Consider the following 14,760-nt stretch of genomic DNA (forward strand, 5'->3'; position numbering starts at 1 on the left):
GAAAATTAGAAAACAAAAAATATAGTTTTCCATGTAAATGTCTGCATTAAAATGTATCTATTGAAGTGAATACGCCCAGGATATTCTATAAACAGCTGCACCAAGAAAATTAGGGAAGAAATTGCTGTTATTAGTTTGAGTGACACTTAATGGATAGCCTAAACAGTGAACACTGGTTTGTTCCATATAATTTAGCACATTTTTTTTCAGTCTTTATATAAAGCATGCAATTAGAACTGCAGTGATGGCGGTGAATTCATTTAACATTTTGCAATTTATTAGAATTTGATTTTTAAATAAGATTTACTTGGTCATGGAATGAATTAAAATTCCAGAAAACTTAGAAAGATTGATACAATTTGGCCTGCCTGATTTGAAAATGTAAACAAATATTTTAATAATTAAATATGACAAACATAGCAAATATTTCCAGTAACATTTCTTTAACTCTCATCAGCTATTTTTGCTGTTCTTTGAAAATGTTCATATACTTCTATTAACATTTGTTATTTTTTCCTCTGGACAGATATTTATAAAATTATTACGGGTAAAAATCTTGGTGAATAAAAATAGACAATCTTTATACCTAATAGAAGATAATGATTGGATAAGTAACGAGTAATAATATGCAAATGAGGCAAGAGAACAAATGTTTATGGTTGAATATTGTTTTGGGTATATAACATACAAAATGAATATAGTAGTTCCAGAGTGAAAGTATAATGGGTAAAGCACTTGTCCTGCATGCAGCCAAACATGCTTCCATTCTTAGTATCCTCCAAACCCTCCATGAGTGAATCCTGAATGCAAAGCTAGGGATAACTTCTAAGTACCATGGGGTATGGCCTGAAACACACCAAAAAAAGTGAGTGAGTGAGTGAGTGAATGAGAGTGTGTGTGTGTGTGAGTGTATAGTTGTGGTGGTGGTGGTCATGGTCATGGTCGTGGTGGTGGTCATGGTCGTGGTGGTGATGGTGGTGGTGGTGGTGTGGCTAGAGCAATAATATAATGGGTAAGTTGATTGCCTTGCCTTAATAACACCAAAATGAGTGAGTGTGTATGTGAGTAGTGGTGGTGGTGGTGGTGGTGGTGGTGGTATAGTAGTAGTAGTAGTAATAATAGTAGGGTCTGAGCAATAGTATAGTGGAAAGGTAATTGCCTTGCATATGGCTGACCTGGATTTAATCCCCAACACCACATATAATTCCCTAAGCCCTTTCAGGAATGATCTTTAGGTGCAGAAAATAAATAAGTCCTGAACTGTGATTGCCCTAGTCCTCTCTTCTCCAAAAACAAAAATAGATATGATTTGCAATGTGGTGGAAGAAGTAGTAACGTCTTATAAATTCATTTTTTAATATGCTAGTTGGCACTTTCAGAGAAATCTTTTACAAGAAAAGACATCATTGTTTTTGGAGCTTCTCATTCATAGCTGTAAATGGAGTGCGAAAATGTAAATGTTAATTAAAATCGTATAATTGAATTGCTGTCAATATCACTTTTAGATAATTATTAATTGCTTTGCATATTTGAATATATTTGATGCACATTTTAATAAATGAGTTATTTTAAAACAATACCTTTATATATAATTTATAATCAAAACATTCATCCTTTTGTTTTAAAAAATGGTTTCCCCTTTGTAGTATATGAAAAAGTTTTCATAAGATTATTCTTGGAATTGTTGTATATAAAAGTGTTTCCTTAGGATTGTTCTGTGACTATTGCCCCACCTAGCCCTTCCAGGTGAGGCGCTGTGGAGTTGGCAATAAATAGCTTGATGGACAGGGGAGAGGGGTCCTTCTACTCAAGCTGGACTGCAATGGAAAATGTGTTTCTTCTTGCCTGCTACGCAGCCTTGTGAGCATCTCATCTAAGGATCTCTGTCTCCGAATTACTTTTGGGCTTTGTGATTGCCCCGGGAGCTCCCCATGGCCTACTAGGTCCTGAATCTTGGAATTTCATACTCGACTTCTGCTTTTCCAAGGGAATACTTACTCGGAATTGTTCATCTTGGATGCTGTAGATTTTATTCTACTCTGGAGCTTGTAGTTGATTCCTTTACATCTGTTTCTGGTTTTGAACACCCTGTGTTAGGTTAAAAAATTTTTTCTATACTTTTTCCGGTGATGCACTTATGCAAACAGCCACTCTTTTACAATTGCTTAGTTATTCTTTTTACAATTATAAAAAATATTACTTACTTCTGTACATTATTATTGTTTCTTTACAAAGAAAGGGGGAATTGTAGTATATGAAAAAGTTTCCATAAGATTATTCTTGGAATTGTTGTATATAAAAGTGTTTCCTTAGGATTGTTCTGTGACTATTGCCCCACCTAGCCCTTCCAGGTGGGGCGCTGTGGAGTTGGCAATAAATAGCTTGATGGACAGGGGAGAGGGGGTCCTTCTGCGAAAGCTGCCGGCTGCAGGAGGATTCTCTGGCTCTCTTTGCCCAATCTTTTACACCCTATCCTTCTTATCTGTGTGGATTATTATTTGCTGCGGATAAATATTACGAAGGTCTTCCCCCGAAAGGGGACAAGGGGATGGGAAGTAATTTCTTATTCTGGGGACTGTTCTTGGATTCACAAATACCCAGCAAAGTTAACAGCGAAGATACCTTACACCCTTATCGTTCCTTTTTATTTTTTATTTTTGTTTTTTTTTTTTTGGAGGGGGGATCACACCTGGCAGCACTCGGGGGTTACTCCTGGCTCTCAGGGGTTACTCCTGGCTCTATGCTCAGAAATCGCTCCTGGCAGGCTCGGGAGACCATATGGGATGCCGGGACTTGAACCATTGTCTCTCTGCATGCAAGGCAAACGCCCCATCTCCATGCCATCTCTCTGGCCTTTTCCTTTTTTATTGTTTTGAGACTAGGGCTCTATGCTTGATTATGGTGCTTTTCAGGTGTCATGTACTTTAGTTGCATTGCTTACACTTATATGGGATTGTGTTACAGTATCAAACACTTGTTTTGTCACAGTACCATTGGGAACAACTCAGTTTGTGAATAGTACTTGGAATTGAACTTAAGTTCTTACCAATCTACAGGGCAAACACGACCATTGAGCCACATCTCTGGATAGGCCTGAGAAAATTTATTCTTTAAATAGTACAATTCACTAAGCATGTAACTGTACACCCAAACCAAAAATGTCAATAAAATTGTAAATACTTTAGCTATAATAGTTTTTAAAAACCAGTAAAGACAGGAATGACAAAAAAAAAAGTGTATAATTCAGGGGCCAGAGAGGTAGCATGGAGGTAGGCCATTTGCCTTGCATGCAGAAGGACGGTGGTTCGAATCCTGGCATCTCATATGTTCCCCTGAGGCTGCCAGGAGCGATTTCTGAGCATGGAACCAGGAGTAACCCTTGAGCCCTGCCGGGTGTGACCCAAAGACAAAAACAAACAAAAACAAAAACCTCCCAAAGCATGTAACACCACACATTCTGTACTCAAAGAATTCACTTCAAGCTCAAACATAAAACTCAGTGTCTTCCTATTTAAAAAAAGTGTATAATTCAATACCTTTTAGTATATTCATAGAATTGTGCAACCATCAAATTCTATAATTTCATTTTCCCAAGAGAAATGTTATTCCTAATAGAAGTTGCTAGCCCTTGGTTCCTGAAAACCACTAGTATACCTTGTATCTATGGAATTATTTATTTTGAGCATTGCATGTGACCTTTTGTAGGTACTTCTTTTATTTATAATGTCAGTGTTCATCTATGTTGTAGCATATATCATTGCATTACTGTATATTGTTTGAATAATAGACAATATTATGTTTATTCATTTGTCAGTTGAAACTTGAATTGTTTCTACTTTGGGTTTATTATGAATAATTATCCTTTGAAAATTTATGTGCACATTTTGGTGTAGATTTATGTTCTTTTATATATTGGAAAGAACAATTGCTGGGTCAGATGGTAACTTGTATAAGTTTGAAGAATGGTCACATCTTTTAGCTTGTTTTGTTTTGGAACACACCAGCTATGGTCAGCTTTTACTTCAGGGGTTGCTTCTGGTAGGGTTTAGGGAGACCATATAGGATACTGGAATTGAACCTATGTTGGCCACATGTCTTGCTTTAAAGTAGCCCCTTTAGTTCTTCTTCTTTTACCTATTTATTTTTATTTGTTTTTGGGCCACACCCAGTGACTAGGGTTGCTCCTGGCTATGCGCTCAGAAATCACTCCTGGCTTGGAGGACCATACGGGATGCCAGGATTCGAACCAAATCTATCACTCCGGCCCCCCTTTAGTTCTTTATTTAGGGTTGGTTTTGAGCCTGTAAAGTTCCTTAGCTGTTCTTTATTCATAAGCTATATATCCTTCCTTTAAACCTAAATGAAAGTTTAGCTGGCTGAACTATTCTTAGTGAGGTGTTCATTTTATTGAGTTGTGTCATCATATCTCACCACTGCCTTCGGGACTGGAGAGTAGTTTGTGATAAATCTTTTATTTTTTTTTTCTTTTGGTTTTTGGGCCACACCTGCTGCTCAGGGGTTACTCCTGGCTCTGCACTCAGAAATTGCTCCTGGCAGTCTTGGGACCATATGGGCTGCCAGGGATTGAATCCAGGTTGGTGGTGTGCAAGCAAACACCTTACCCACTGTGCTATTGCTCCAGACCTGCTAGTGATAAATCTTAAGGACGCCTGTATTTGAGACAGACTTTTTACTTTCCTCATTTATTCACATTGTTATGATAGTTGTCAGTGTAGCTTTTAAGACATTTTTGTAATAATTCTCAGAGAAAATAGAGATGAGGGCTCTCTATCCAGCTCTCGATATGAACCTCACCACAAAGAGTGGTGAGTGTAGTTGGCTAGGTATTTGTAATGATAACATAATTGTACTAATACAGAATGTCAGTTTTCTAGAGTAATAAGCCTTATTCTTTAATATTTTTTGTTTTGAAGGGAAGAAAAGACTGAACAGTTATTGGACTGTAAACAAGAACTTGAGCATATGGAAATAGAACTGAAAAGGCTGCAACAAGAGGTTTGTACTCAAATCTGTTATTATTAGGCATACAAAATGATTAGAAATGGAATCATTTACTTAGCATTATAACTTTTGAATAAATCATTGATTTATTGAGCTTATAGAAATACTTCTTTTCACTGTTTCTTTCTTCTGAAATGATGGAGCCCAAACTAAAAATCAGAGTTTTTGGAAATTCCTTTTAGATTAGTGCTACGTAAGCTTTGCTGACTTAAAGTAACCTTTTAAGGTTTGTGGTAGTTTCAACATTTTTATTTATTTTATTTTTTTTAATTTTAATTATGACAACAAAGATGCAAAGAAAGAGGACAGGGTAAAGTTACAGTGGAAGCCCAATCACCCATAAACAGAATTCTCGGTAGTCCCATCGATGATATCCCAGCCTTGAACTTTTAGCCAAAGAACAGTAAGAAAAACAAAACTGAACCCATGTACAATACAATTACTTTGTCCCTCAAATCCCCAGTTGTAGTACATACTATTTCTTAGCAGCACCCAATATAATCTAAAGACATTAGACTTATGTAACTCCTTAAACATTGAGGGCAAAATACATTTCTCTAGTTCCATGCACATGCTAACTAGTTTAAGTTAACCTCAAAAGTTTTAGTGGGTTGTTTTTCTTAAGGATTGGAGTCAAGGGAACATAGTAAAAAATGGTATTAAAGTGGCATTTGTTTGCATAGGCCCACCAAAACATAAGGGACATGGAAAGACGAATTATGGTCTAAATACAAGGAGACCCTACCCCTGAAGTTTCCTGGCACAGGACTGACTCTAGGCTCCCGGCAAATTAGTTTGTCCAATTCAAGTCATCGTCTGTAGTGGCAATACACCTCCATTCCTCACATAGTCTCTGTTGTTGGTATCATGCTTCTGTATTAAAGATCCTGGAGTCTGCATATCCCATATTGCAGTCAGGATGGTGCAGAGCATCCTCTCGTTTCACCTCACACTTAAGGGGCACTAGAGAGAAACATGTCCTGTAGAGCAGGTCATTGTTGCTGTCAAGTCTTCTCAGTGTAAACAGAAGTCTCTTTTTAGGAGGTCGATGTCAGACCCTTGGTAATATCTTTCCTGGTAGAGGACTGCTTCAAGCTGTTGCTATAGAAGACCTTGGATGTTTCGTAGATAGCTTGCCTGGTTCCGGCGTGAATGTAGGATGCCCATTCTTCTGAGGCCTGTGCCAGGTCATTATATCAATGTTCAGGGTGTAAGGTACATTGTACTGAGATTTATTATCTGTATGTATGGTGTTTTCCCATTTTAATGTGTCTATGCAAACAAGGATCAATGCCATGAAGCGTTATTGTTGCATCTGGAGGCAATAGGAACAAGACCAGCAATTTCCATGACATAGTTCAATCATAGGCATCAAACTGAGGGACAGTTCCAACAACAATCCTTACTGAACAGCTTACAAAGAAAAGACAAGATGAAAAGTGAATAGAAACATCATGGTAGAAGAATATATAGTTACATCAGTTAAAGAAAATACCCATAAAATATTCAAAAGATATATGTGTTCAATTTGTGTCCTTCTAAATAGTTCTGGGATTTGTTAGATCTACTGTATGTCTTAGGTCAGAGATTAGAACTATGTGTTACTGAAGTTAAGAAGGGTAAATCTGGGGCCGGGCGGTGGCGCTAAAGGTAAGGTGCCTGCCTTGCCTGCGCTAGCCTTGGACGGACCGCGGTTTGATCCCCCGGCGTCCTATATGGTCCCCCAAGCCAGGAGCAACTTCTGAGCGCATAGCCAGGAGTAACCCCTGAGCGTTACCGGGTGTGGCCCAAAAAAAAAAAAAAACCAAAAAAAAAAAAAAAAAAAAAGAAGGGTAAATCTGGGGTACTGATGGTTGGGAGGAGCAAATGTTAGCGCGGGGGCTATTGTAGTGCCAAATGTAGACTGGTATGAAATTGCCAGTGACAGCCTGAGTATAGCTGAGCAGCTATCTGCCACCCACCAGATCAAACGCCACCCCCTAAGCCCCACCCTAGGCCAGTGTCCGGCCCGGCCTGGGAGTGGGGAAAACCCAGGGTGCCCCATCAGCTCCTCCCAGGAACCCACCTGGTCAACATTTTTATAATAAGATTTGGAAACTAAAACAACTCTGCTGTGAACTATGATGCCACACGTGTTTCCCCTTGAGTATCCACTCTCTGATGATCCTTTATGTTAATTTATGTATGTATGATAATGCTTTTAAAATTTTAACTTTTAGGGTATTAAATAAGAAAAATCTTTCCTTCTGCAATTGAATTTAGGGCCTCACAGATCAAAGGCAGTCAGTCACTCTATAGTTGAGCTACATTTCTGGCTATACTTTCTGCATTTTTTTGTTTTGTTTTGTTTTGTTTTGGGGTCATTCCCAGTGGTACTGAGGGTTCACTCTTAGCTTTGTACTCTGAGATCACTCTTGGGGGTTCTGGGTACTACATATGGATTGCTGGGGATCAAACTTGGGCCAGCCACATGCAAGGCAAGTAGTGCCCTACCTGATTCAGCCCTGTGGCCCTACTTTTTAAAATTGACTTTTATTTTAATATATCTTTGTGTTTTTTTATCTTATACCTAAGTGATTTAGGAATTTACTTTTTTAAGTCACTCTGATAATTCATTTTCTTTCCTTTTTGGGGAGTGTTGGGCTACACCTGATGGAGCCCAGGGGTTACTTCTGGCTCTGCATTCAGAACTCACTCCTGGCTCTGGGGACCATATGGGACACCACGGTCCATCCTAGGTCAGCCGCATGCAAGGCAAACACCCTACTGCTGCGCCACCACTCTGCTCCCTGAAAATTCATTTTCATTTGGAGATGCATAAAACTCATAAATAATTTAGAGTCATAAATAATATTGGTTTGAGGGCTTGTTCCTTTTCTTTACAACCTGCCATTGTGATCCACTTACAGAACCAGAAAATGGGACATTCCTTGATGAATCTGTCTGAGAGTTACAATTTTTTTCCTTTTTTTCCCACACCCAATGTTGCTCAGGGACTACTCCTAGCTCTGCAGGTAATTACTGCAGGTGAGCTTGAGGGTTACCATATGGGATGCCAATAAACTTTAGTTAGCTGTGTGCAAGGAAAGCATCCTTCCCACTTGTGGATGCTGCTTACTTTCTGTTGGGAGTGTTATAATATAATGAGGTTCTCAATTTTTGTTCTAATTGATAGTATCAAAACTCTTGCACTCTTGAAAATTAATGGGGATTAGAGACCGAGAATATATAAGTTAAGACTCCTGCCTTTCCTGCAGATGATCCCTATTAGTCTCTGGTACCACATTGTCTTCTGACCATTGCAGGGTATACCTCTGGCAGTCCCCAGTTGTTGCCAAGGTAGCCCATGTAATCTCTGGTGCTAGATGTTCCAAGAAACAGTGCATCTTCAGACCTGGAATTGTCTTATCAGTTGACCAAAATCACCAAGAATGTCAGAGAAATAATACAGAGGGTAAGGCTCTTGTCTTGCAAGTGGCCAGTCAGGGTTTGATCCCTGAAGACCATTTCTTATTGCTCCCCAAACTTATTGGAAGTGATTCCTAAGTTCAGAGCCAGGAGTAACTCCTAAGCATCACCCAGTGAGCCTCCAAAACAAAGAATAACTTGGAGGGTTTCCTTTTATTTTCCTTTTCTTAGTCATTTTTTACTTATGGGCATTTTTTTTTTACTAATTTGGGCTACATGCAGCAGTACTCCAGGATTAAAAATGACTCATGAACCATCCAGGATGCTCAGAACTGAGTCCATGTCTACAATGTGCAAGGCAGGTACCCTATCCACTATACTATACTCTGGAACAACCCTATTTTTATTTTTTAAACATCATGATTTACATAGTTTCTCATGATGCATTTATTTCTGCCATCCTGTGTTCCAATACCAAATCCCACCACCAGTGTACAATTCTCTCCATCTTTGTCCCTGGATTTTTTTTTTTTTTTTTTTTTGCTTTTTTTGGGCCACATCCAGTGAGTTACTCCTGGCTATGCACTTAGAAATAGCTCCTGGGGGGCCGGCGAGGTGGCGCTAGAGGTAAGGTGTCTGTCTGCCTTGCCAGCACTAGCCTAGGATGGACTGTGGTTTGATCCCCCGACGTCCCAAATGGTCCCCCAAGCCAGGAGCGACTTCTGAGAGCATAGCCAGGAGTAACCCCTGAGCATCACCAGGTGTGGCCCAAAAACAAAACAAAACAAACAAACAAAAAGAAATAGCTCCTGGTTTGGGGAACCATATGCGCCACCGCAAGTGGTATATACGTATATATTAACTACAGCAAAAGAAAATTTGTGAAAAATGTAATTTCTTACAATGGGGCCATTCAGTTATTGTCTGAGGCTTTGCTAAGCTGTTTCTAGTTGCTCATTCCATTATTAGTTTTGTTTGGTAACCTTCTGTAGCTTCTATGCTACCTAATTTGGTGTATACCTATTAGGGTGTCATTATGGAAAAATCTAAAGGTGTCTGTTGTACAGGAAATCCAAGCTTTTTGGCTAACATGGCTGCAGCAATGGGGCATGGCTATGGCTGCCAGGGCTTCAGGAAGTACAAAAAGGTGTACCACACTCACTCTGACAATGCCCAGACTATCTCAGCCCAATTACCAGAATACCTGGTATACATTGACTAGGTGCTACTTTTAGAGATCAGGGGTAAAGTGGTGAAGTTGTGTCATTGACATGGTGATAATTCTGTGTTGTGGGTGCAATTGTTGAGGCTTTGTCAGGGCAAGGACTTGACATACTCCTCCCTAGAGTACCCCAATTCTCAGCTGCAAGGCTGGTACATTCATGATTTTTCATAGTTTGGTTTACATATCTTTTGAGAATATAATGAGAGCACTAGTACAAGGTCAAACATTTACCTTGTATATTGGCTAACCCAAGGTTGATTCTAGGCATCCATATGCTCCATTGAGCACCACCAGAAGTAATTCTTGAGTGCAAACCTGGGAATAACCCTGAGCAACTCTGGGTGTGCCCCCTCCAAATCCTTCTGGGTTGGAGTGGATTGTATAACAGGTAGGATATTTGCCTTGCATTCGGTCAACCCAAATTTGATCCCTAGCACCCCATATAGTTCCTCTGAGCACCTCTAGAAATGATACCTGAGCACAGAGCCAGGAGTTCATGCTGAGCAACACTGGATATGTCCCCGCAAGACCCCCAAATATCCAATCCATTTGATGTGCCAACATAATGGAATAGAAACATTTCTCTAACTAGTGACCAATGTGTTACTTGTTATCCCATGTTTCAAAGTTAGATTTTTACCTTAATGCTATGTTATTAACCATAGTACAAAAATTTATATTAAAAAAGTGTGTTATAAAAAAGAAGTGTGTTATATAAAAGCAGACTGTATATGGGAGGTAACTGGGGGTGAGAAGGGAAGTGAACACCAGTGAAGGATTTCTGTTGATGAAACAGTGTATGCTTGAAACCCAATCATGAATAACTTTGTAATTTCATGATGACTGCATTAAAATACATAAATTATTGGGGAGAGATGCCCAAGCTGAGTTGTCACAGGTAGGCCCCCTGTCCAGGCTAAGATATCTGGACCTTCTTGAAATGGAGAAAGACCCATAATCCCACCCACACCCAACCTCCTCCAGCCTAAAAACTGCCCAGTTTCACAGCCAATCTTTGAGATATGTCAAGCTGCTGAGAGCAGTGAATAAACAGCTGCACAACACCTCCTAATGTAACAGTACTGAAAGCACAGTACTACAAAGCATAGGTCACACTGGTGGTTGAATATTGAATACCTGGAACAACTGTATTATGAACAAATTTGTAAATTACAGTATTTAAATAGTTTCAAACTTAAAAATATTATAAACTTTTGGACTAGATATAGTTCAAAAAGTTGAGTGCATGCTTTGCATGTAGGAGCTCACATTTGATCTCTTCATATGGTCCCCCAAGTAATACTTTAGCAGTTCTTGAGCACTGCTGGTTGTGGTCTAAAAATAGGCAAAATAATTATAGTATCCTTATATCAAGAAGGGGAAAACTTATTTTAAAACATGCTAAATAATTTTACATTCCTGATACAGAACATTATATAAAATTTGGTATATGAAAATAAATATATTTGTATATAAATATGTATCTTTGACTATCTTTTTTATTCCTTGGGGCCAGAGAGATAGTATAGTTGGTAGAATGTATGCTTGCCTTGCTATCCAACTTCTATCCCCAGCACCCCAAGACTGATTCTTGAGTGCAGAGCCAGGAATAAATCCTGAGCGCAACCAGGTGTGGTCCTCAAACCTAAATAAATAAATAAATATTTTATATTCCTCAGTTTAAGTAAAGGGCTTTCTCCCTATTAAAAAATAAATTGATTGGGGCCGGCTAGGTGGCCCTAGAGGTAAGGTGTCTGCCTTGCAAGCGCTAGCCAAGGAAGGACCGCGGTTCGATCCCCCAGCATCCCATATGGTCCCCCCAAGCCAGGGGCAATTTCTGAGCGCTTAGCCAGGAGTAACCCCTGAGCATCAAAGGGGTGTGGCCTGAAAAAAACAAAAAAAAATTGATTGAGGTATAATTTGCATACCTTAAAATTCAGTCCATCTACTATTTAATTTATTCTTTTTTAAGTAAACATGTACAACCAAGGGATATATTTTTGAAAATGCAAAATATATTTAATAATATTTGTTTATTTTTAGAACATGAATTTGCTTTCAGATGCCCGATCTGCAAGAATGTACAGAGATGAATTAGATGCACTTCGAGAGAAGGCAATCAGAGTTGATAAGCTTGAAAGTGAAGTCAGCAGGTATAAAGAGAGACTGCATGATATTGAATTTTATAAGGCAAGAGTTGAGGTATGTTGTATAATTAAAATCACTTATTATTTTAAAAATAATGAGTTTTCTCAAAATGCAGTTAAAATCAACTTAATAGACTTGTTGATAAATCAAAAAATACCTTCAGATACTTACTATTTAAAGGATATTTCTGAACATTATTTTATTGAACTCTTTAGGGGCTTATTTCTTTTATTAGATAGAACAAATTTTCAAAGTCATTAACTTGTTTGTATAATACAAAATAAAGTATGTATATTGGGTTGAGAAATAGCTAAAGACGCTAAAAAACATGGTAGGCACTGGTCCCCAGATCTCATGTCCATTGGATATCAGTAGTCCAAGGGTTCTCAACACTGCTGGGAAGACCCCAGCCCTACAAAAAGTATCCATACTAATTTCTAGCTTGTTACTGGAAGTGAAACCAAAATTTATTTATGATAAGTACACAGCTCAGAACACTAAATTAAGGATAAATACTGGATGTTTATAAACAAGAAAAATCTAATTTTCCTGTTTATGATTTATTGTTCATTATTAGGTAAACCTGAATTTTATAGCAAGAATTTGACAGTTCTTGCATCTGCATTTTTTTGTCCTTCGTAAGTCAATATCTTTATTGTAAACATAAGAAATTTTGATTAGGGTCAGAGAGATTCTACAGCGAATAGGGTGCTTTCCTTGCATGTGGCTAACTTGGGTTCAATCCCTCGTATTCCATATTGTCCCTTGAGCACTGCCAGGTAGAGTAATTCCAGAGTACAGAGCCAGGTTTAATCCTGGCATTGTTGGGTATGGGCCCAAAACAGAACAAAGCAAATGAAAAAATAATTTTTGGTTAATTATGGTATGAAGAAAAGAGGAAGGGAATAAATAAAATGATGAAATAGATACATTGAAGAGAAGGTAGTTACAGATATTTGAATCTGAAAGCTGCCAGAAAATACAACTAATAGACTTCAAAGATAAGTAAATGCTAATTTTGGGGGGGTTGGGTTTTTTGGGGGGGTTTGGGTCACTCCCGGCAGAGCTCAGAGGTTACTTCTGGCTCTACGCTCAGAAATCACTCCTGGCAGGCTCTGGGGACCATATGGCATGCTGAGATTCGAACCACCGTCCTTCTGCATGCAAGGCAAATACTTTACCTCCATGCTATCTCTCTGGCCCCGTAAATGCTAATATTTTGCCAATTGGGGAAAATCCACGAAACTACGCCTGCCCAGTGGGGCCCGACTGTGAAAAACTGTGAGTGCTGCCTGTGTGTGTCTGTCTACTATCCTGTTGCATGAACTTCTTGGGAGTGGGCTGAAAAGAGGCTCCAGCAGAGCACTTTGGCTCCGCTTCGCTACGTGGCCATGGGCTCTTTCTAAGAAAAGAACACCATCGCAACAAGAAGAAAAAAATCACACTAAGAACTGTGCTGGATCACAGAAGCAAGCATTTCTCTCTGGGCTGTCTTCTCTGCTGCGTGCTCGGGCCTAAGATTTGATCCTGTGTGAGGCTTCATCCACGGAGGACTCCCCTCCCTTAGAGGCAAGTTGGCCCATCCAGAAAGGGCGGAGCCAGAGGAGTGTGCTGCCTGCATCATTTAGCCAATGAATACCACCACAGCACGTAGAAAAACCCACAATACAAGTGTGACAATGGGGAAACAACGCAGGCCAGCATCAGACATAGAGAATGAAGATGACAATTCTGATGACCAGATAATGACCAACCAATTAATGAACCTCTCAGATAAGGACTTTAGACTAGCAATATGCAAGATGCTCAACGAACTCAAAGAAACCATGGATCGAGTTGAACAGAACACTAATAAGAACCAAGAAAATATGAAGACAGAAATCACAAAACTCCAAACTGAAATAACATGTCAACTAACAGACCTGAAAAACTCAGTAAAAGAAGTGAATGACAAAATGGATAAGCTCTGGGACAGGGTATCAGAAGCTGAGAATAGACTTGGTGCTGTGGAAGATGAGATACATAATAATTCCATACAGCAGGAGAGATTGGAAAAAAAACTTAAAGCAAATGAACAATGGAAAAATTAGTCAAAGAATGGGAACAGATGAAAATAGAAGTCTATGATAAGATCAACAGAAACAACTTAAGAATCATTGGAGTCCCAGAGACCCAGGAAAAAAATTTCCAGGAAGAATCAATGGTCAAGAACATCATTTTTTTTTCATATCATTTGACCTCACTTTTTTTATATATATTTTATTTAAACACCTTGATTACATACATGATTGTGTTTGGGTTTCAGTCATGTAAAGAACACCACCCATCACCAGTGCAACATTCCCATCACCAATGTCCCAAATCTCCCTCCTCCCCACCCGACCCCTGCCTGTACTCTAAACAGGCTTTCCATTTCCCTCATACATTCTCATTATTAGGACAGTTCAAAATGTAGTTATTTCTCTAACTAAACTCATCACTCTTTGTGGTGAGCTTCCTGAGGTGAGCTGGAACTTCCAGCTCTTTTCTCTCTTGTGTCTGAAAATTATTATTGCAAAAATGTCTTTCATTTTTCTTAAAACCCATAGATGAGTGAGACCATTCTGCGATTTTCTCTCTCTCTCTCTGACTTATTTCACTAAGCATAATAGATTCCGTGTACTGCAATGAATATAGGTGTAAGGAAGGGGTTTTTGTATTGTATTTTTGTGTTCCTAGGGTATATTCCTAGGAGTGGTATAGCTGGATCGTATGGGAGCTCGATTTCCAGTTTTTGGAGGAATCTCCATATCGCTTTCCATAAAGGTTGAACTAGACAGCATTCCCACCAGCCGTGGATAAGAGTTCCTTTCTCTCCAATATATTCATTGCAGCATTATTTACCATAGCAAGACTCTGGAAACAACCAAGATGCCCTTCAACAGACGAATGGCTAAAGAAACTGTGGTACATATACA

The 14,760-nt window shown here is 39.0% G+C and overlaps 1 protein-coding gene across 1 annotated transcript in view; it reads left to right on the top strand.

The window, feature by feature from the left end:
• The window catches only part of CCDC88A (coiled-coil domain containing 88A), a 151,000-nt gene that overhangs the window by 65,585 nt on the left and 70,655 nt on the right, over positions 1–14,760 (top strand). Inside the window, 2 exon segments of the mRNA XM_049784762.1 lie at positions 4,935–5,016; positions 11,699–11,857. Coding sequence (XP_049640719.1) covers positions 4,935–5,016; positions 11,699–11,857 — 241 coding nt within the window.

This window comes from Suncus etruscus, chromosome 12 (assembly GCF_024139225.1).
Source record: "Suncus etruscus isolate mSunEtr1 chromosome 12, mSunEtr1.pri.cur, whole genome shotgun sequence".
NCBI classification, from domain to species: Eukaryota; Metazoa; Chordata; class Mammalia; order Eulipotyphla; family Soricidae; genus Suncus; species Suncus etruscus.